Source organism: Carassius carassius, chromosome 13, assembly GCF_963082965.1.
Source record: "Carassius carassius chromosome 13, fCarCar2.1, whole genome shotgun sequence".
NCBI lineage: Eukaryota > Metazoa > Chordata > Actinopteri > Cypriniformes > Cyprinidae > Carassius > Carassius carassius.
In genome coordinates, this window is record NC_081767.1 from 4,934,395 (window position 1) to 4,955,991 (window position 21,597).

At 38.0% G+C, this 21,597-nt stretch overlaps 1 protein-coding gene across 2 annotated transcripts in view; it reads left to right on the plus strand.

The window, feature by feature from the left end:
- Positions 1 to 21,597, plus strand: part of LOC132155550 (myelin-associated glycoprotein-like) — a 55,667-nt gene that overhangs the window by 3,168 nt on the left and 30,902 nt on the right. For both annotated transcript variants that reach the window (XM_059564327.1, XM_059564326.1), the window contains exons 4-5: positions 13,806 to 14,114; positions 14,214 to 14,471. In XM_059564327.1, coding sequence (XP_059420310.1) covers positions 13,806 to 14,114; positions 14,214 to 14,471 — 567 coding nt within the window. The remainder of the gene's footprint in view (positions 1 to 13,805; positions 14,115 to 14,213; positions 14,472 to 21,597) is intronic.

Here is a 21,597-nt window from a genome sequence, read left to right on the forward strand (position 1 = left end):
CGCAGTTGACCTCTGCAATATGAAGGGCCCCCATTACTATTCCACAGTACAATATAGGTAATGGCATATGTTTAATGTTTACAATGGGCACTCTCCACCAGGTACAACATTCTGCTTGTTTTACTCATTCTTATAAATTATATTGTAATTGTAATGTACTCCTATTAATATATATATATATATATATATATATATATATATATATATATATATATATATAACATCTTAACATTGATGGTAGGTTATCATTGCACAAATTAATGCACTCTCTACTTTTTAAAAATAAAATGAAAAGAAGAGTTCTAAACTAATGCACTGTCTTCTGTATCTCACACACACACATCAGTCACACGCTTTGTGTGCAATCAGACATTCAGGAACAAACTTTTTAGCACTGCCCCGCATATTTTTTATAAACTATGAATAGCTTAATCGCTCAAGAGCTACATTATCTTTTTCAACAAGGAGCTGGTAACATCATTGTTTCTAAAGGAATTAAAGCCACAGCTTCACTGTTAATAGAGAAATGCGACAAAACGGAGGTAATCCATATGTGCACAGCCTCTCCTTTCTTTTTCTCTCTCTCTCTCGTGTAAATAAACACCTGATGAATTACAATGTTCGGAGAATAGAATATTGAAGTGGAGATCACTAAACTGCAAGCTAACAGGTGTTTTCAGAAAGCTTTTAGTTTCTTTTAGTAATTTTTTTTTTATTCACACCTAGATTTTGTAAGCTTCAACACAAACATACACTGCAAATGCAAACAAGTACACACACACAAACATACAATCCCAAACACACACACAACATAAGTACATGCAAGCATACATGCAAACAAACACCAACAAACACTGGAAATGCAAACAAGTACACACACACAAACATATAATCACAAGTTTTTGACACTAATCTACTCAAATAATAAGCCATGGCTCTCTAAAGATTTAAAGAAACTCCTTAATGAAAAGAATTGGGCATTTCGTGAAAATTATCATGAGGGGTTTAAAATGAAAAGGAAGGAACTGAGAGCTATGATACAGAAAGCAAAAATTGATTTCAAACATAAGGTAGATGATCAGTTAGCGAATCAAGATGTAAGGAGTGCTTGGCAAGGCTTGAATAAGATGATGGGGCGTGACTCAAGAAACGTAAATAATGATATCACTATAGGGACTGATGGTTTTAAATGGGTTAATGATTTGAATTTGTTTTATGGAAGATATGATGCAGCCAACAACTGGAATAAAATCCAGTGGGGCCGCCCATTCGGTTGACAGGGGACCAAATTAGAAGGTCCCTTAAATTTACATTTACATTTACATTTAATAATTTAGCAGACGCTTTTATCCAAAGTGACTTACAAATGAGAACAATAGAAGCAATCAGGTCAACAAGGGAACAACAACAGTATACAAGTGCCATGACAAGTCTCAGTTAGTCTAGTATAGAACGCATAGGTAGGTTGTTTTTTTTATTTATTTTTTTTTATTAAAAGACAAGAAAAGAAAAAGTGCTAGTGTTAGTTGGTTAAGTGCAGGCGAAAAAGATGAGTCTTTAGCCGTTTCTTGAAAATGAGTAAAGACTCAGCTGTACGAATTGAGATTGGGAGGTCATTCCACCAGCTGGGCACAGTCCAGGAAAAGGTCCTTGAGAGTGATTTTGAACTTCTTTGGGATGGTACCACAAGGTGTCTATCACTTGCAGAGCGCAAACTTCTGGAGGGCACATAAGATTTAACCAATGAGTTTAGGTAAGTTGGTGCCGTGCCAGTGGTCGTCTTGTAGGCTAGCATCAGTACCTTGAATTTGATGCGAGCAGCTACTGGTAGCCAGTGTAACCTGATGAGGAGAGGAGTAACGTGAGCTTTTTTTGGCTCATTGAAGACAACCCTCGCTGCTGCATTCTGGATCAATTGCAGAGGCTTGACAGTACATGCAGGAAGGCCCGCCAGGAGAGCATTACAATAGTCCAGTCTGGAGAGAACAAGAGCTTGGACAAGAAGTTGGGTTGCTTTCTCTGACAGGAAGGGTCTAATCTTCCTAATGTTGTATAAGGCAAACCTGCAGGACCGGGTAGTTGTAGCAATGTGGTCTGTGAAGCTTAACTGATGATCCATCACAACTCCTAGGTTTATAGCTGTCCTCGAAGGAGTAATGGTTGATGAGCCCAGCTGTATAGAGAAGTTGTGATGAAGCAATGGGTTAGCTGGAATCACCAGGAGTTCTGTCTTCGTAATGTTAAGCTGAAGGTGATTGTCATTCATCCAGCTAGAGATGTCACTCAGACAGGCTGAAATGCGAGCAGCTACCATCGGGTCATCTGGTTGGAATGAGAGGTAGAGTTGGGTGTCATCAGCGTAGCAGTGATAAGAAAAGCCATGCTTCTGAATGACAGATCCTAATGATGTCATGTAGATTGAGAAGAGAATTGGTCCAAGTACTGAGCCTTGAGGAACCCCAGTAGCAAGGTGGTGTGACTTTGAAACATCACCCCTCCAAGACACACTGAAGGATCTGTCAGAGAGGTAGGACTTAACCCACAGGAGTGCTGTTCCAGAGATGCCCATCTTTCTGAGGGTGGACAGGAGAATCTGGTGATTAACAGTGTCAAAAGCAGCAGAAAGGTCCAGTAAGATGAGTACCGAGGATTTTGAAGCTGCTCTTGCTAGTCGCAGGGCTTCAGTAACCGAGAGCAGAGCAGTCTCAGTTGAGTGGCCACTTTTGAAGCCAGATTGGTTGCTGTCCAGGAGGTTGTTCTGTACAAGGAACATAGAAAACTGGTTGAACACAGCTCGCTCAAGTGTCTTTGCAATGAATGGAAGAAGGGATACCGGTCTGTAGTTTTCAAGAAGGGCTGGATTTAGAGATGGTTTCATGAGCAGTGGGCTTACCCGAGCCTGCTTGAATGCTGAGGGAAATGTTCCAGAGTGAAGAGAGGAGTTGATAACGTGAGTAAGCAAAGGTATGACTGAAGAAGAGATCGCTTGAAGGAGGTGAGTGGGGATCGGATCAAGTGGACAAGTAGTAGGATGATTGGACAGGAGAAGTTTGGAGACGTCCATCTCTGAGAGTGGGGAGAAGGAGGAGAAAGAGTGTGCGTCGGTCATTGTGAAGTTGTCCTCAGTCTGCGGTGTGGAGAATTGGTCGCTGATGGATCTTGTCTTATTTGTGAAGAAAACTGCAAAGTCGTCCGCTGTAAGAGTCGATGAAGGAGGTGGTGGCGGCGGATTAAGAAGAGAATAGAAAGTCTTGAAGAGTGTCCGAGCGTCACAACAGCTGTTAATAATAATAATAATAATTCATTACATTTATATAGCGCTTTTCTAGGCACTCAAAGCGCTTTACATATTCTGGGTGTATCTCCTCATCCACCACCAGTGTGCAGCATCCACCTGGATGATGCGACGGCAGCCATAGTGCGCCAGAACGCCCACCACACACCAGCTTACTGGTGGAGAGGAGACAGAGTGATGAAGCCAATCAGCAGATATGGGGATTGTTAGGAGGCCATGATGGTCAGAGGCCAATGGGCGAATTTTAGCCAGGATGCCGAGGTCACACCTCTACTCTTTTCGAAAGACATCCTGGGATTTTTAATGACCACAGAGAGTCAGGACCTCGGTTTAACGTCTCATCCGAAGGACGGTGCTTGTTGACAGTATAGTGTCCCCATCACTACACTGGGGCGCTAGGACCCACACAGACCACAGGGTGAGCACCCCCTGCTGGCCTCACTAGCACCTCTTCCAGCAGCAACCTAGTTTTCTCAGGAGGTCTCCCATCCAGGTACTGACCAAGCTCAGCCCTGCTTAGCTTCAGTGGGAAACCGGTCTTGGGCTCCAGGGTGATATGGCTGCTGGCATGCTAACTTTGTTGTGTTATTAGGATGTTTTAGCTGTGAAGACATTTGCAGAGAAGGAAGAGAGGAGAGACTGATACACACTGCATTAAGCCCTATAAAGCCCTAAATGCATTAAGCCCTATAAAGCGCCGGGTCCAGATGGACTTAAGGGCAGAGTTTTAAAGATATGTATAAATGAACTAACTGCCCCCATAACAAAATTATTTCAGGTTTTATTAGACTTACATATGATACCAAGTATGTGGAAGTTATCATTTATACGACCCCTTCCGAAAAAAGTGAGAGCAAATGATCTAGAGGACTTTCGTCCTGTGGCTTTAACCTCAATACTAGCTAAACGCATGGAAAGGGTAGTTAGTTATCATCTAAAACCATACATATCAGAACAATTAGATGTACTGCAATTTGCATATAAATCGCAAAGAGGAACAGAGGACGCAATGCTTACTTTGGTCGATACAATTGCTAGCCATTTACAACAAGCAAAGGCTTATGTGCGTGTTCTTTTTATAGATTACACCTCTGCCTTTAAAACCATGCAGATACATTTACTCTTGGAACGTCTACTGGTTCTAGGTGTGTATGGGGGAATAGTTCATTGGATAAAGAATTTTTTAACAAATCGACCATAGCGAGTTTGTGCTCGGGAGTTCAAATCAGATATTATATCCTTAAACACGGGGGCACCCCAAGGATGCATCCTGTCACCCCTTTTATCTTCTGTTTAAGTGGTATAAGAGTGCAGCATGAGAATTACAAACTATATAAATATGCAGATGATATGGCACTTGTGGCACTTTTATGGAAAGACTGTGTACATCTTGAGTACGAGGAGCAGGTTTTGAAACTAGAAAAATGGTGTGAAGAAAGTTCTTTATTGATAAATGTAAGTAAAACAAAAGAGTTGATTTTTAATCATTCAGAGCCTCTAACAGAAATAATGTTATGTGATCAAACTGTTGAAATTGTGAGTATTTAGGAATCAGGATAGACTTGAACTTCTCTGATAATGTGGCTCTTATTTGTAAGAAAGCAAATCAAAGGCTATTCTTGCTAAGGAAACTGAAAGAATTTTGTGTGAGCAAAGCTGTGTTGCAAAGAGTTTATACAGGTATACTTGAGAGTGTTTTAGGGTATAATATAACTGTGTGGTTCGGACGAGTTACTTCTGTGAATAAAGTTAAATTAGACAGAATTATAAGAGTAGCTGGGAAAATTAAGGGATTAAAGCAAAAGTCAGTCGCTCATTTATACCAAATTGCTGTTCAGAGAAAAGCTTTGATTATAACGAGAGACACAACACACCCCTTGAATCATGTTTTTGAATTATTACCATCACGTCGTCGTTACAGAACACCAAAAGCAATGAAAGCAATATATAAACAAACCTTCGTACCAAATGCAATAAGTCTTTTGCATAAGAGGTAGGAATGTATATTTTAATTTTGTTATTGGGGATGTTGTGTATGGCTAGATGTATTCATTGGATGTTGTGTATTGTTAATTAATTGTGATTGTATGGCGAGACCAAAGATCAATTTTCAGCTTAGGCTGAACAATAAAGTACTACTAACTAACTAACTAACTAACTAACTAAACACACACACACACACACACACACACACACAACATAAGCATACATGCAAACAAACACAAATGCAAACATACAGACTAAAACTGACAGACAAACAAACAAACACAAATATACACCCAAACTAAAACAAAAAGTACACAAACAGACAAACTAATGTACAAGCACAAACATACACGCAAAAACAAACACTCACACACATACACACACACACACACAAACATACACAGAAACACAGACATATACAACCACAAACATGTATACACAAACATATACAAACATGCATACACACAAATACAAACATACAGCAAAACCACAAGCAAAAAGATATCGACTGACATGCATGCAAACGCAAACATACACACATACACGCAAACGTGCACAAACACTAAAAAAAAATGAAACATACACACGCACAATTAAACAACCCCTGCACTTAAACATTTCAACTTTTATGGTGTCGCATACAAAACGTTTACAAATAAAAACTTTTAGCCTCACATTAGGTCTCTACAAGATGATGGAGAGCATCTTTACAACAGATTCTTTCTCACTTTAAAACAGTATTGTTATCCACAGCATATTTATTTTGCACAGTATAATGTTTTATTTTATTAAAATAAAATATCTGGTCTATATAGGTTTATTTTACTAAGATGTGATCAAATAATGGACAGTTGAAATAATAAAATAATCTATAAGTCCTACTTATCATCCCCAAGCTGATGTGTCTGATGGTTTTTGACAAATATCTTACTGATACAGACGTGTTAAATATGTGTAAAGTACAATATGGTTAAAAATAGTTTAATAAAGCACAAATACTCACATAAAGTGAAAAGTGAGTGAAAAGTGAAAGTGACGTGACATTCAGCCAAGTATGGTGACCCATACTCAGAATTTGTGCTCTGCATTTAACCCATCCGAAATGCACACACACAGAGCAGTGAACACACACACACACACACTGTGAGCACACACCCGGAGCAGTGGGCAGCATTTATGCTGCGGCGCCCGGGGAGCAGTTGGGGGTTCGATGCCTTGCTCAAGGGCACCTAAGTCGTGGTATTGAAGGTGGAGAGAGAACTGTACATGCAATTCCCCCCACCCACAATTCCTGCCAGCCAGGGACTCGAACTCACAACCTTTCGATTGGGAGTCCGACTCTCTAACCATTAGGCCACGACTTCCCCTCAAAAAACACACACACACACACACACACACACACACACACACACACACACACACACACACACACACACACACACACACACACACACACACACACACACACACACACACACACACACACACACACACACACACACACACACACACACACACACACACACACACACACACACACACACACACACACACACACACACACACACACACACACACACACACACACACACACACACACACACACACACACACACACACACACACACACACACACACACACACACACACACACACACACACACACACACACACACACACACACACACACACACACACACACACATACACTAAAACAACCCTACAGTTAAACATTTCAAACAACCCTACAGTTAAACATTTCAACTTTGGTCTCATAAAAAACATTTAGGTACAAATAAAAAGGTTTAGCATCACACAGGGTATCTCTATAAGATGATGGAAAGTAGTATGATTGAACAATGATGTACCTTTTGTTGATGTACTTTTTGTTTTATCTTTCAAACCTAAAATCATGATGCTTTAAAACAAGGATTAGAAGCAGTCCAAATTTTTACAATGATTTAACAAATAATTGATATAACAAACAATAAAATATTTAGTCCATCTGATCACCCCAAGCTGATGCATCTGACGGTTTGTGATGACATTGATATCTCACTGATGCAGACGTGTAAGATTTTAACTACGTTTAAAATATGTGTAAATTTCAACCTTGCTGTTTAAAATTGTTTAAAAGGTCAGTTTTTAGCTTTCATAGGGGATTCACAACTGCACACAGTTGTCCCGGGAGAGATGTAAATATAGTGAATGAAAGACTTTTCCGTAACACATTCTATGAAGCCCGTATTTATAATACATCATAAGGGTATTCTTAAGGCATTATAATGAATTCAAAATGCATTATAAAACAAAACTTATAATACATTGTATCATCTCATAAATATTCATAAGAATCTTTTTTTAAATATATTATAATATTTACTTATTTGTGGTTATAGCTTTTAAGAGTATGATGATTTATAACACAATGAACAAGTTGCATCCACTTTTACAATGGATTATATTTCTCATAGTTTCTCATAGTAATAATGTATTATAAGTCTCATATCTTGCCATTTTTCTGATGCTACTTTACTTAAAGCGGTCAAAGAGCAGTTATAAGTAATAATAATAATTAAAAAAAAATTCTTTCAAACAGCCATAAGATCAAATATCAGATCAGAGGAATGTGTAATTTGACACATTTGCTTTGAACAATTTTTATTGTAATATATCAGTTTGATTATTTTGATTGTACCCTTTAGACAGATGTTGATAAGTAACTCTGCAACTATATATCATCTAGCAGTCATTAGAGTATTAGTATGTCTACTACTGTAAATATATGCCAACACTTTATTTTGATGGTCACAGATAAACTGGCTGTAAGTGTCTTTGCAAATACGTCAACTTATTGAGCATATTCTTGAGCATACTAATACTCTAATGAGAGTTACATGGCATGTAGTTGCTATGACAGTTTTTTCAATACCTTTAACAAGTTTCCTTAACTCTTAACACAGTTAGCACAACATCCGTCTTTGTAGGCTATGCAATTAACACATTTCTTGTTGCTTTGATACAAAATGCATACAGTTAACACACATTTAAAATGCTTGAAATTCTTTTACAGACAAGCTCAACCAAGACCAAAACAATGTAATTTTACAGTCAAATTTTAAAATGCTTTCACATTGTATGTCAGAACAGATAACATCATGTTCTAAGACTAACTTACAACTAACTTACAAACGTAGAAGTTTGGGCAGATTAGACCACATTTATTTATTTACTTTTTATTCTAATGTGGCTTTTTCTGTTCTGTAAATTTTGTATTTTCACATAATGACATAAACTATAAATAAATGACAAATTTATTTATCGCAAATAAAGCCTTTACTGCAGCAATTCTGTGTCTGTATTTTATTTTATTTTTTTACACAAACTGTACATTTTATAAAGCTACTCTGAGATGGTCATTAATTTTTTTGTATTGAATTTCTGCAGCAAAAGAAACAAAATGCATGCATTTACTAAACCCAACAAAACAAAAATGTAGAGAGGCTTCAAAAGAAACTACAGTGCAAAACACAATCTATGATCAATACAATATACTGTCTATTGTATAAGGGCAGACATGACACATAAAATAATGCAGTTTCTGTAATTTCAGCTGATGATTTTTTTGTCATTGTGTTATGATTGACTAAATGTTCCTGTTGGAAGAGAACGTGTGTTAGTTTTTTGAATAATTATTTGATTTTGAAACATGTTTGCAGTGTTTTGTTAGACATAGTGTATTGTGTTAGTTTATTATTGTATTTTGAAAATTAGTTTTGGGGTTTAGTTTAAAATGTGTGATTTTGAGCATGAAATTAACCGTTTAACCGTGTTTTAGGTGTGTTGGTGCGTTAAGAGTTTAGGAAACTTGTTAAATGTATTGAAAAAACTGTCATAGCGATTGTTAAAAACTGTAAATCTGGTGTTTTACATTCACTCTTGTCTGATAATTTTCGGATATTGCATTATTCTGTAATTAGGGTTAAAGGGTTAAACTCTCAAAAGAACTACAGCAAAAGAATGTATTTTTATTGATCAGTGAAATGGCAGTCGTTCTACGAGTTCCTGCTTAAGACTAAACAAATTATATATCTTTTTGGTCATCTTTTTGGCCTGTCTACAAATTGGGGAATAACACGATACCACAAACCAAGCATGAAATTATATTAAAAGTATTTGTGTTTTTCTGTTAGCTATGCAACTATTTCACTTCAAACTATTCTAACAAGACTCTGATAAGGCATTTCAAGTGAATGGTGTGATGATTTGTGTCTTTTTAATTCTGTCCACACCAATACTAGTGTTTTAGACATCTGTCTTTTAGGTCTGATCCAGCAAACACGTCTTAATATTTTGTTCTTCTTTTTATGAAAACGTACGGTAAGCGGTTTTTGTCCTCATGTATAGCAATATGTTTTAACATCATAAATTCCAATAGTTAGTTAGCAAATGCGAATGTTTATTACAGAGATAGGTCACATCAGAGCCGCATTCTATATCAAACATTATATATTGAACGTTCATCTACCGTCAAGTTTAATGGCGCTACTGTGTCGTTGTGAGATATAAACAGTAACATTTTTCATAACCTTATGCTTTATGTTTCCATGACTTTTCTTTTTTAATTTGTTTACTGCGGTTTCACCATTCTCATCTTATCCCCCCCCCCCCCAATTGTAATTGTTAGGCCTTATGCTTTGTCTCCTAGTCTTTACTGTCATGTTAGCACCTCTAGTCTGTATGTTTGCATTTGTATGTTTGTGTGCATGTTTATATCTTCTGTGTATGTTTGTGTGTGTATGTATGAGTGTTTGTTTTTGCATGTATGTTTTTATTTGTACCTTTCTTTATTTGTGTACTTGTTTGAGTTTGGGTGTATATTTGTGTTTGTTGTTTGTTTGTTTGTTTGTAAGTCTGTATGTTTGCAATTGTATGTGTGTGTTTGTTTGTTTGCATGTATGTTTATGTTGTGTGTGTGTGTGTGTGTGTGTGTGTGTTTGTGATTGTATGTTTGTTTTTGTGTACTTGTTTGCATATGCAGTATATGTTTATGTTGAGGCTTGGCGTGGCGTGAATAAAAATAAATAAATGTTACTAAAGAAAATAAATCAACAAAAATAAAACATCTTCCTACAGCATAGACCGCCTTGTTAAAAACAATCACCCTCCCCCCTTTGACCCGATCTAATTCTAATCTCATCCTGAACATCTGTGAAATCACATTCACCAGCTCTATATATTATCTTCAAGAACTTTATCTAACAATCCACCCGATGCCCCTATGTAAATTCTGTCATTAAAAAAGGTTCAAGAGGTTTCACATCCTTTTGACCAGTCATTGATCTTTTGGCTAAACTTTAGCAAAGTTCACACTTGTCATAAAATAGTTTAAATTGATACCCTTTGATCACTGAACATGATCTGTTTTTAACCACTGGACTTTAGCTGACACACAAAAGCAAAGTTCACAATGCAAGATCCATCAAAACTCATTAGCCTGCAAATGAGTTACAACCCCAGAAAAACCTTTAGATGTTTTACAACCTTTTGAAATATTTAGCCTTTCATGTAATATTGTAAAAGTCTACCTCTATTTTAACTGATAACAAGTCTTATGGCAAGAAAATCCTGTCTTGATTTTACCACTTTCATTCCCGTTAGATATTTGTTTGCCCATACGTATGTTTTAACTGATATAGCATGCTAGAAGTTAAGATTGACAAAAATAATAGACAGATTAAATGAATAAAGCTACTATTTTAAGTGTGTGTAACTAAATAAAATAAAATAAACAACATTTAGAGGTGATTGTTTAGAAGAAACTTGTGTAACCTAATTTTTAAAGTGAAAAAAAAAAATTCTGGGTTATATAGGAAGCCAGAAGTCTTAAGCTTGACAAAAACCAAAGAGTAAATAAAGGAATTACTGAATTAAATGTGAACTAATCTAAAATAAATAAAACCAAACAACATTTTTCCTGTGGCTAAGAGGTGAGGGGTGATCGTTTAGAAGGAATTTTGTGTAACCTAATTTTAATGTAAAAAAATGATGGTCTAATGTTAAAAACAGGTAGAATGTTTTCACCAATTAAGAAATAATGTTGATTTATTAAAAACATTACTTTAATTCTTTTAACATACATTTAAATCTATCTTTGTGGTCTCTAGTGTTAGTGGGTGTGGTTTGAGTGGGATCAGACGTAAACATTTTGAGTTTTGACAGCAGCGTGTGTGGAGGATGTATCAGCATAAGTTGGTCAGGTCAATTTCTTTTGTTTAACTTGTGACAAAACTAGCTTTTTAAAATTGTAGCTAACGGTAGAGTACAACATAGATTCTGACAAGTATCTTATTGCTTAATTTTCGAACTGATACTTTTTTGTTTAGATCACGGTAAGATACTGTAAGTCAACATTTATTTTCTTTTTTAACTGGTTACAAACTTTAACTTTGAAAAATCTTAACACTGGAAAACTACCGTATTGTTTAACGAACATACCTGGAAGGATACTTTTTTGTTTTAAAATACTGTAAGTCGCTATTTTTCTTTTCTAACTGGTAACAACTCTAAATAATTGTTAAATTGTAATGACAAGATTTTGACTGTCATGTACTGTTTAACAAACGTATCTGATACTTTTTTGTTTGTTTGTTTTAGATAGATGGTCAGTACCCTACTTTTCTTTTTATTTAACTAGTAACAAACTATCTAGTTTCTAAATTGTTTTAACAACACTTAAATACATACCTTGACCTGTTTTTACTCATTTCTGAAAAAAAAAACTGTTTCTATTTCCTGTATGTTTTAATGTTTTTCTTGAAATGTGTTCTGTATGTAAAAGCTTTAATAAAAACTTCCCTTATCCCATTTATTAATCTTACAACGTTTCACATTTTAGTTTAAAGCACATAGTTTTTGAACAGTTTTCAAAGCCCCCCCCCCCCAAAAAAAACCGCACATTCCCCAACAATCATAAATTCCTTCAGATCATTGGGATGGATAAACAGATGGTCCCTTAGATGAGTGGGGGCTGTTCAGGAACAGGTGTCCAAACCGGTGTCCAAACAGGTGTCCAGTAGGGAGGGAGGGAGGGTGGGGAGATTGGTATTTTTATGACCCTCATTAATAAAAATTTTTGCGACAAGGTGCCCTGTACTCTCTCTCTTGTCAGCCATCAAGCACACTTCATCACTTATATTGATATTCATACTGCACATGCTCAATTAGCCCCTCATTCCTCCTGGAGAAAAATCAGCTACTGTACATGGGACCATTCCTTCTACAAAAAGTTTTAGCACATCTGTCATTGATGTAAAAGATTGCCATAGCATTACACAATTATAGTTTTATGTATTAATAAAGAACCCTTTTCATTAGTAAGGTATCTCTACATGTTTAAGTAAAAAGGTTTTTAAATAGGAGTCTTATGTGGACTAATTTCCTTTTCTCCCACCCTCTCTGTCTCCCAAACACACACACACACACACACACATACACACACACACACACACACACACACACACACACACACATCACATGCACACACACACTTACTTATAAAGTCAGTTTCATAAAATTGTATATTTGTCTAATTCGAATCTGAAAAGTAAGACTGATAACCACTTGGTTCACTGTTAGTCAAATAAGCACTTAAAGACACACTCTTAACATAGTGGCTATGTTTATTCAACTGACCCCAGCTCAGTAAACTTTCACAGAAGACTATTATGATTTTTTTGTGTCTTGATTTTGATTAAATTGATATTTTGTAGTTCAACTGTATTGTAATACATGTAATTAATTAACCAAATGTAATTAATCAAAACATGGATGTTACTTGATTTTTTATTTCTCCATGTACTATTCTTTGTTTTTATACAGCCAGTTTAACTTATTTAAGACCCTGTCTGTAAACAAATAAAATGAGATAAAAAATAGCAAAATTATATTTAAGAATGATTTTTATTACATTTTAATGAATGTGACAACTGCCTCTGTGGACTGTTGCAGCCGTCCCTATTATGGGGTTAGCTGCAACATTTGACTTTGTCTATTTTTAGAGTTATTGTATATTATATATTGTATATTATTACACATGTTACAGCAGTTTGGGTGAGTAGCTGAAAGATGTGGCTTTATTGTATAAAACTTTTGGCTTTCCAATAAAAAAATGCCTCTGAGAATCTGAAGGACATGCAAAACATGTTTCAACCATCCCCACTCTCCACTAAATTCTTACCTTCTGCTGCAATATATATCTTAAAATATGGAAGCTTGTTAGCACAGGATTTTAAAAAATCTGGCCATTTTCTCACAATTTTAAGTTTATATATATCATGATTAAAAAAAATTACAACAAACAATAACTAAAAAACTTTTGATTTTGGTTATACTGCAGACATGCAATAAAGTTAAAACATCTGTGACAACTTCACTTTCAGTTAAGAGAATGTTAAGACTGATTGTAAAAAAGATTTCTATAAATGAATACCATTACTACGTTCTCCTCTCAATATTCTGGTAGATTCCTTGGCTGAACCAGCTGTGACTGTGCCGGTGCTCAGGGAGGGTGAGGAGGTGAATCTGACCTGCACTGTTCCAGCTCCCTGCCCCAGTCACCCTCCAAATGTAATCTGGGATCCTGTATCAGGTGGTGACGTAACACAGAAGACACAGATGAACACTGATGGGACTCAGAGTGTTTCTGCCATCTTGAATTTCATCCCATTGTTACACCATCATGAGCTGAAAGTAAACTGTGTTTCTATTCAAAATCTACACAGAGAGGACAGACCCTTGCTCAGCCACAAGATGGTCATCCTCAGTGTGGAGTGTGAGATTTTAACTCAACACAGTTTGTAGCTTTTTTCTTTTTATTGTTGTTTGTTTTGAAAATAGCCTACACACTCTGTTTCTTTTTTTCCTGCCCCAGATCCTCCGAAGGAAACATGGATCTCTCTGACAGGCTTGGTCTGGCTTGGTGATAATGTGACCCTCACCTGTCAAAGTAAAGCCAACCCTCCTGCGGTCCACAGGTGGTTCATGAAGAGAGCAGGTGTAGAAGAAGAACAGGGCATCTCACGTGTGCTTTCCTTCACCGCTTCCCGTGATAACACTGGGGAATATATTTGTGAGGCAAAGAATCTATACGGTGCAATGAACTCCACAAACTTACAGATCACTGTCCTAGGTCAGTCTGTGCTTGAAACTATAGAGTTTCACCATTGTTACACTTCAGTTTTTCTCAATCATTTTGGCCCAAGTCTTGAATCAGAACACTTTTTCAGTAAGTTTAGATCTCTGAACAATTAGTTTCTTGTTCACCCCAAAATTGTTAATTTTAACAGTTTTTATTTTTATGATCACTAGACCCATTTCTTAAATTCACATCGTGAGCACAAAAGCAGTCTATGTGGGATAAAATCTGGATCATTAAATAACAATAATAACTGTAAAATGATAATGGAGGCAAGAGATGTCCAAGTGGTGATACAAATATTAAAGGGCTTAATATCGGGCCCTGAGGAACACCAGTGAATACAAAACTGTTCTCAGACCTGTTACCACCCAAATGAACTTGTGATGGTCAGTAACATTTTATTTTAGATTTAAGTCGGTTTAAGGCTGTCCTCAAAAAGCACTATCAAGATAAGTAAGTAAAAGACTATGATCCTATAGAAAGAGGAACTGAGATAGAGAAGGAGGAGGACAGATATTTCGCCAGAATGAGATGCCATTAACAAGTCTTTGCTAACTTTGTGCTTACTAGTGAACCGTGGCAAAACAGAGAAACAAATAGACATAATTAGCGTAGCTGCTGTTCCAACCAAATAAAATGAATTAGTTTAACCCAAGCTAAAGAATAATAATGTGCATTTGATCAGATACAACTGCAGTCACAAATTATGAGATGCATTATTTGAATGCTTGGCGAAAGAGATGTGTTTTTAATCAAGATTTAAACAGAGAGAGTGTGTCTGAACCCCAAACATTATCAGGAGGGCTATTGCAGAGTTTGGGAGGCAAATGCAAAAAGCTCTACCTCCTTTAGTGGACTTCAGTGCTATCCTAGGAACTACCAAAAGAACAGCGTTTTGTGACCTTAGGGAGCGTGATGGATTGTAGCGTGGTGAAGGCTAGTTTGGTATGCAAAGCTAACCCATTAAGGGCCTTATAGGTAATAAATAATCATTTGTAACTGATACGGAACGTAACAGGTAGCCAGTGCAGAGACGGTAAAATTGGGCTAATATAATATTTTCTTGACCTGGTAAGGACTCTTGCCACTGCATTTTGGACTATCTGTAGCTTGTTTATTGAAGATGCTGGACAACCACCTAGAAGTGCATTACAATAGTCCAGTCTAGAGGTCATGAAATGAAGACTTTTTTCTAAAATTTTAGACATATATAGAAGATTTGAAATGGGCCTATAATTTTCCAGTTCACTAGGATCTAGTTGTGTTTTTTTTAATAAGAGGCTTAATAACCACCAACTGGATGGTTTTCGGATGTGACTTAAAGATAGTTAATAATTTTGAGAAAAGGTTCCTCGGCCTACAGGTAACAGCTCTTTCAGTAATTTACTAGGTACAGGATCTAATAAATATGTTGTTGGTTTAGATGCAGTGATAAGTAGAAATTCATTACTATTAAAGTCGAAAAAAGTCAGTACTATCAAACGTTTATGAAATATTTGAATCGGGTGGCGTCTGGTTATTTGTTAATCTAGCCACTGTGCTAAATAAAAACCTTGGATTATTTTGCTTATTCTCAATGAGTTTGTGGATTTGCTCGGCCCTGGCAGTTTTAGGGCCTGTCTATAGCTGGATATACTGTTTTAAAAAATAATGTGACGTACCTCAAACTCAAGACACGCGCAGCAACAAACAGGAATTGTTAACGCCCCTTATCATACTGTAAAACCATCTCCTGGCACGATGAGACAAAACCAATAAATCCCATTACAAATTAAGCATTTGTTGCATCCAGTGGGGACATAATTACGGTTTATAATGACTGGCTCGACTCCACTTTGTCCATGGTGAATGTCAATCCGGTGATTCACAACACAAAGTTGATGTATTTCTTCAGCGACCTGCACGGATCAGCTCTCGGCATTACAAAGCGAATAGCATCCTCTTTTGGAAGGCCAAACAAAGTAGTTTCACTTTTACAATGAAACACACAGCATTTCCAAAACATGGCGGCACGGCAACAACATTACAGCGAGATGTTAGATTAACAGTTAAGCCTTCTTTCTTTGCGTGAACATTTAGGCGGCGTAATACAAATCTTCCCAGACAGTGACATAGACATGTGGGGGCATGTTAGAATGAGCCATTTTAGTGGGGTGTGGTTAAGTCTTAACTTTTATAAAAAATATCTCTTTGGATTTGAGACTTTAGTCTTTGCAACTTTACAGATCTTCTTTATGATCCAAGAGCATGTGACACTCCAAAGAGAAAGGAAAAATTTTAATCGCATCATATGACCCCTAGTTGTCCAGGTCCGCTTTTATATATATATTGTGAAGTTTTCAGGTTCAAAGTTGGCTGAGAAGGAAGGAGAACGGAGTCGGCGTTCTGAGACTCGTGGGAAATTTTTATTAACTCAAAAGAAACAAAGTCGCGCCACATGCGCATATATTAAAACGTCACTCAATACGGTTCACGGCTTTCTGGTTTACGGTCTCTCCCGCACGTCTGCTGCTTCCTCCCACGAGTCCTCAGCTCTCTCGGTCTCTGCCGGTTCTAGGGCGGCTTAAATACAGATTCCCTACGCCAATCACTGCCACGAGAACCAGCCATCCGGCCTGCAGCCTGCCCGGCCAAAAAACATGGGTCATTAGGCTATTTAGTGTCGCTGTCATTCCCAAATGCCCTGCTATAGGATTACAATGCGCCGCCTGGAATAGCATTTCCCGACGGCTCCGAGGTACTAACAATTGGGCTGTATCCTCCTTTGTTTGAGTGTCGTGGGTCACTCGATACAACCGGTCTTTAATAATGGCAAAATACGGATAGGAGAGCACGCGGTCAGGATGGAGGACCTGTCCATCGATGGACCGGACCTGTTCAAACGCATGTTTGAGGGTTTCATCCTGGGACTGTTCCAGGGGAAATTCATCGCAACTGGAAAGGTTCAGCCTCGGCAAGCTGCTCATTTCCCCTGGAGCCATCCTACTGGATCCTGGCACAGATTCTCCCACCTGAGCGCTCGCTCCCCCGTCCTGCCAACTCTTATTCCCAGAGGCACCCACTGTTAAACACCCCAATAATTGTTTGAAGCCTGGCCAATTGGTTCCCAAAATTAGCGGGTGCAGGAGGCGCGGACTAACGGCCACCTCCATATAATGCTTTTGGCCCCTTCCCAGCACGGCGACCCCGTTCCCCGGGCAGGGCCCCGCAACCCGGCTGCCAGCTCCGTCCCCATCCTCCAACGTGGCGCGGCCCTCAGTGGCCCCACGAATCGGGTCCTAGGAGAAGGAACAGGTTTTGGGGTGGGGGAAGAGAGAGAGAGAGAGAGAGATAGATGGAAGGGGTTCGCCGACCCCGGAACACGCCGCCAGCTGGTCCTCCGCCAGTTGGATGGCCAGATCCAGCGACGCCGGCCGGTGGCACGGGACCCACTGAGAAGTCTTTTTCGGGAGACAAACTGCTCCAGTACCACCGTGTTGATGATACTCTTGGCATCGCTTCCTCCGGCCAACAGCCATTTGCGGCACGTGTCCCGGAGCTGCTGGGCCAAGACAAAGGGCCGGCCCGCTTCGGCCAGATCCAACGACCGGAAGCGCTGACGATGTTGCTCGGGGCTGAGGCCAACCCTTTGGAGAATAGCTCTTTTTAGGTCGGCATAAACCAGGAGGTTCGGAACGGGCAGTTGTTGGGCTGCCTTCTGGGCCTCTCCTAACAGCAGCGGGATCACCCGGACCGGCCAGCTGTCCGATGGCCACCCACATGCCTCGGCCATCCTCTCAAACAACTCCAGGAACGCTTCCGGATCGTCAGTTGGCCCCATCTTTGTGAGAGGCATGTGGGCAGCGGGGCTGGCATTGGGGGCAGCCGGCCGCGTCCGAACCTCCCGGTCAATTGATATTAAATAATTTGGAAACCTGTATAACATCTCTAATAAGAGAAATATTGTCAAATATTGACCTACCAGGTATACAGTAAGATTGATCAGAATGGATCACCTGTGTCATTACCTTAGTCATTCTCTTAGCCAAAGTTTTAGAAAGCAATTTATAATCACTGCACAGAAGCGATACCGGCCTCCAGTTCTTGATCTCCGAAAGATCCCCCTTTTTCAGAAGGAGAGTAACTACTGTCCTTCGGCAACTCAACGGCAGCCCACCCTTCAGCAAACTATCGTTGAATACCTTTAGCAGGTCAGCTCCTAAATCTGACCAGAAAACCTTCAGAAAGTCCACTGGAAGCCAATCTATACCTGGAGCTTTCCCAGACTCATGGAGTGACTTATACAGCTCTCCCAGGGTTAGGCTATATTCCAGTTCTTCACTGGACTCCTCTGAGATCTTTGGTAAATCCTCTAGAAAAGGAAATTTTCCTTTATTTTCCGGCTTAAGTTCACTTTTGTACAGGGATTCATAAAAACTCATTGCTACATCACAAATCCGTCTGGGATTATATAACAAATTGCCATCCTCAGAACATAGGGCATGAATTAAACGTTTCTGCCCATTTTTCTTCTCATGACCAAAGAAATACATGGAAGGTGCATCCATCTGATCAATGTTTAAAAAATTTGCACGAATTAAAGCACCTTGTGCCTTAAACTCTAATAGCTCTTTAAGTTCAGCTTTTTTCCTAAAACAAGTTTCCAAAATATTACTATCACCCGAGGACTGATACAACTTTTGTAAATCTATTAATTGTTTTTCACGAAACTCTACAGAACAATTAAATTGTTTTGTAACATTTTGAGTATATTGTTGTGTGAATTGCTTTATCTGTACCTTTCCATAATCCCACCATTGCTGTAAGGATTTAAAATACATTTTTGTTTCTTAAAAAGATTTCCCAAAAAATTTAAAAGATTCAATAAATAATTTATCATTTAAAAGACTTGTGTTAAAATGCCAATAAGCACTTTTAGGTTTTACTGAATTTAAAATAAACTTACAACTTACCATACTATGGTCAGTAAAAGACAAAGGCATGATAAAGCATTTGTTAAATAAATTCGAATGATGTTTAAATACATAAAATCTATCTAATCTTGCCAGTGATATGTAATTATCACGCATGTGGGCCCATGTGTATTGTTTTTCATAACCATTTTTCATTCTCCTAATGTCTCATAAATCATATTTCTCAATCAAATGAATTAACCTCTTACGTGAGGCCATATGTGGTTCAACATGATTTCTGTCCATATCCAACTCAGTATAATTAAAATCACCACCCAAAAAGAGAAAATCTTCAGAACCGCAATCTTTTAGTGTTGCACAAAGAGTATCCAAAAAAATCGTTCTATAGGTGCCGTTGGAATATAAACACAAATAAAAACAAACACAACATTTTCATAAGAAGCTCTAACTTTTAACAGTCTGCCTTTCACAACTTCATCTACATCATACGAAGTTGGTTTAAACTTTTTATTTAATAAAGCTGCCACCCCACCACTTATATTTGAATTATGACTTAGAATGGATAATCCACTAAATTCCTTCATCCAGTCAACCTCATTCCCCACACTACTATGAGTTTCCTGTAAAAAAGTTATGTCTATATTTTTCTTCTCAATCTCCTCAAAAATGTGTGCTCTTTTTTTTCAGATTTTTTGCCCCATTAATATTCATAGATGCAATATGAATTTCATTCATAATGAAGGCAACGAAGGAGAAAAAAAAACAATACGACATACCGACAGGAAAAATATTCCTTTTCTTACACTTATACAACATCATTGTTATGAGCGATATTTATGTTTCTCACTATTTTCTTCAATCTATACGCTTCTTTATTGGTAAATGAATCACTGGCCATCCAACTCTTTGCTCGGCCCACAAATTGTTTCAAATCATGAAAATATCCTTGCACTTTTACACCTCGTTTATTTTTTGTTGACCTGAGAAACAACTTAATGTCCTCAAGATCATAACTCCAAACATTAAATTCACCCTGAGAAAAAACCTCACTGCATTCAGACGAATCAGTGTCACTTCCCGTATCTTGAATATCCTCATCTTGTAGTTCAGTTGTCTTACTGATTTTTACATCTAGCACTTTATTTTTCATCTTTCTTTTTTGCAGTGTCTTAAAGGAAAACTGCTCTTGTTCTCGTGTCAACTGTGCTTCTTTAGCCATTACACTGATTTGAAAACCTTCACCATTTGAACCTTTTTTGCTTTCTGAAGGCTAACCCACCCTATCAGAAACACTTAAAACACTACTTGTGGGTAAATTCTTAGGAATTGGATCTGCTTGCTCAATCTGAGATTAAGCTATTCCAGCCTCTATTTCTACTGAACGATCTACCACCTTCTCCACCTGTACCGAACATTCCACATTAAATTATTTTCCATCGTTTTCCTTACCCTGTACAACTTCATTACTTTTTTCACCCTCAACATTTTTGTTTAGGCAATTCCGAATTAAATGACCCTTAAATCCACATCCAAAGCATTTGGCTTGACCAGTCGTGACAAATATCGAATAACTAAAATCCTCAATTCGAAAATTCAAAGTTAAATCTAAATCGGCGTCATCCAGAATTATCATGTATGCGAAGCGCCTAAATGAAATGATATGCTTCAATAACGGCGATTCGCTACTGATTGGGATCTTCTTTATCGGTGACACCAGTTTGCCATACCGCAACATCGCTTGCGTTAGAATCACATCACTGACAAAAGGTGGTACATTAGAAATGATTACCTTTTTTGCTGGCTTAGAAAGTGGTAGAACTGAAATAAATTCCCCATCAATGACCATTCCCTGCTCAACCAACTCAACCAACTATCTAGGAAAACTACTGTCGCATTGTTCATTCTAGATGCGGATAAAACGCTAGAATGTCCAACTAACTCTCCAACGGCCAAACAACATGCCTCAATGCTCACAGCTGACGCCACCTTAATTCAGTGGCGTCTCGTGAGTGTATTCAACACCTGTGTTTGTTGGGCTGCCATGCCTCCGACTGACGGACAGCACACGACCCTCCAAATAACTAAAACACATGACAAAACAGACAACAAAAATAAGAAATAAGCGGAAAAAGAGAGAAAGCGATTTTCACTCACACCCTCGCTCAGCAGTCACACCGGAAGTGAGAGAGAGAGAGAGAGAGAGA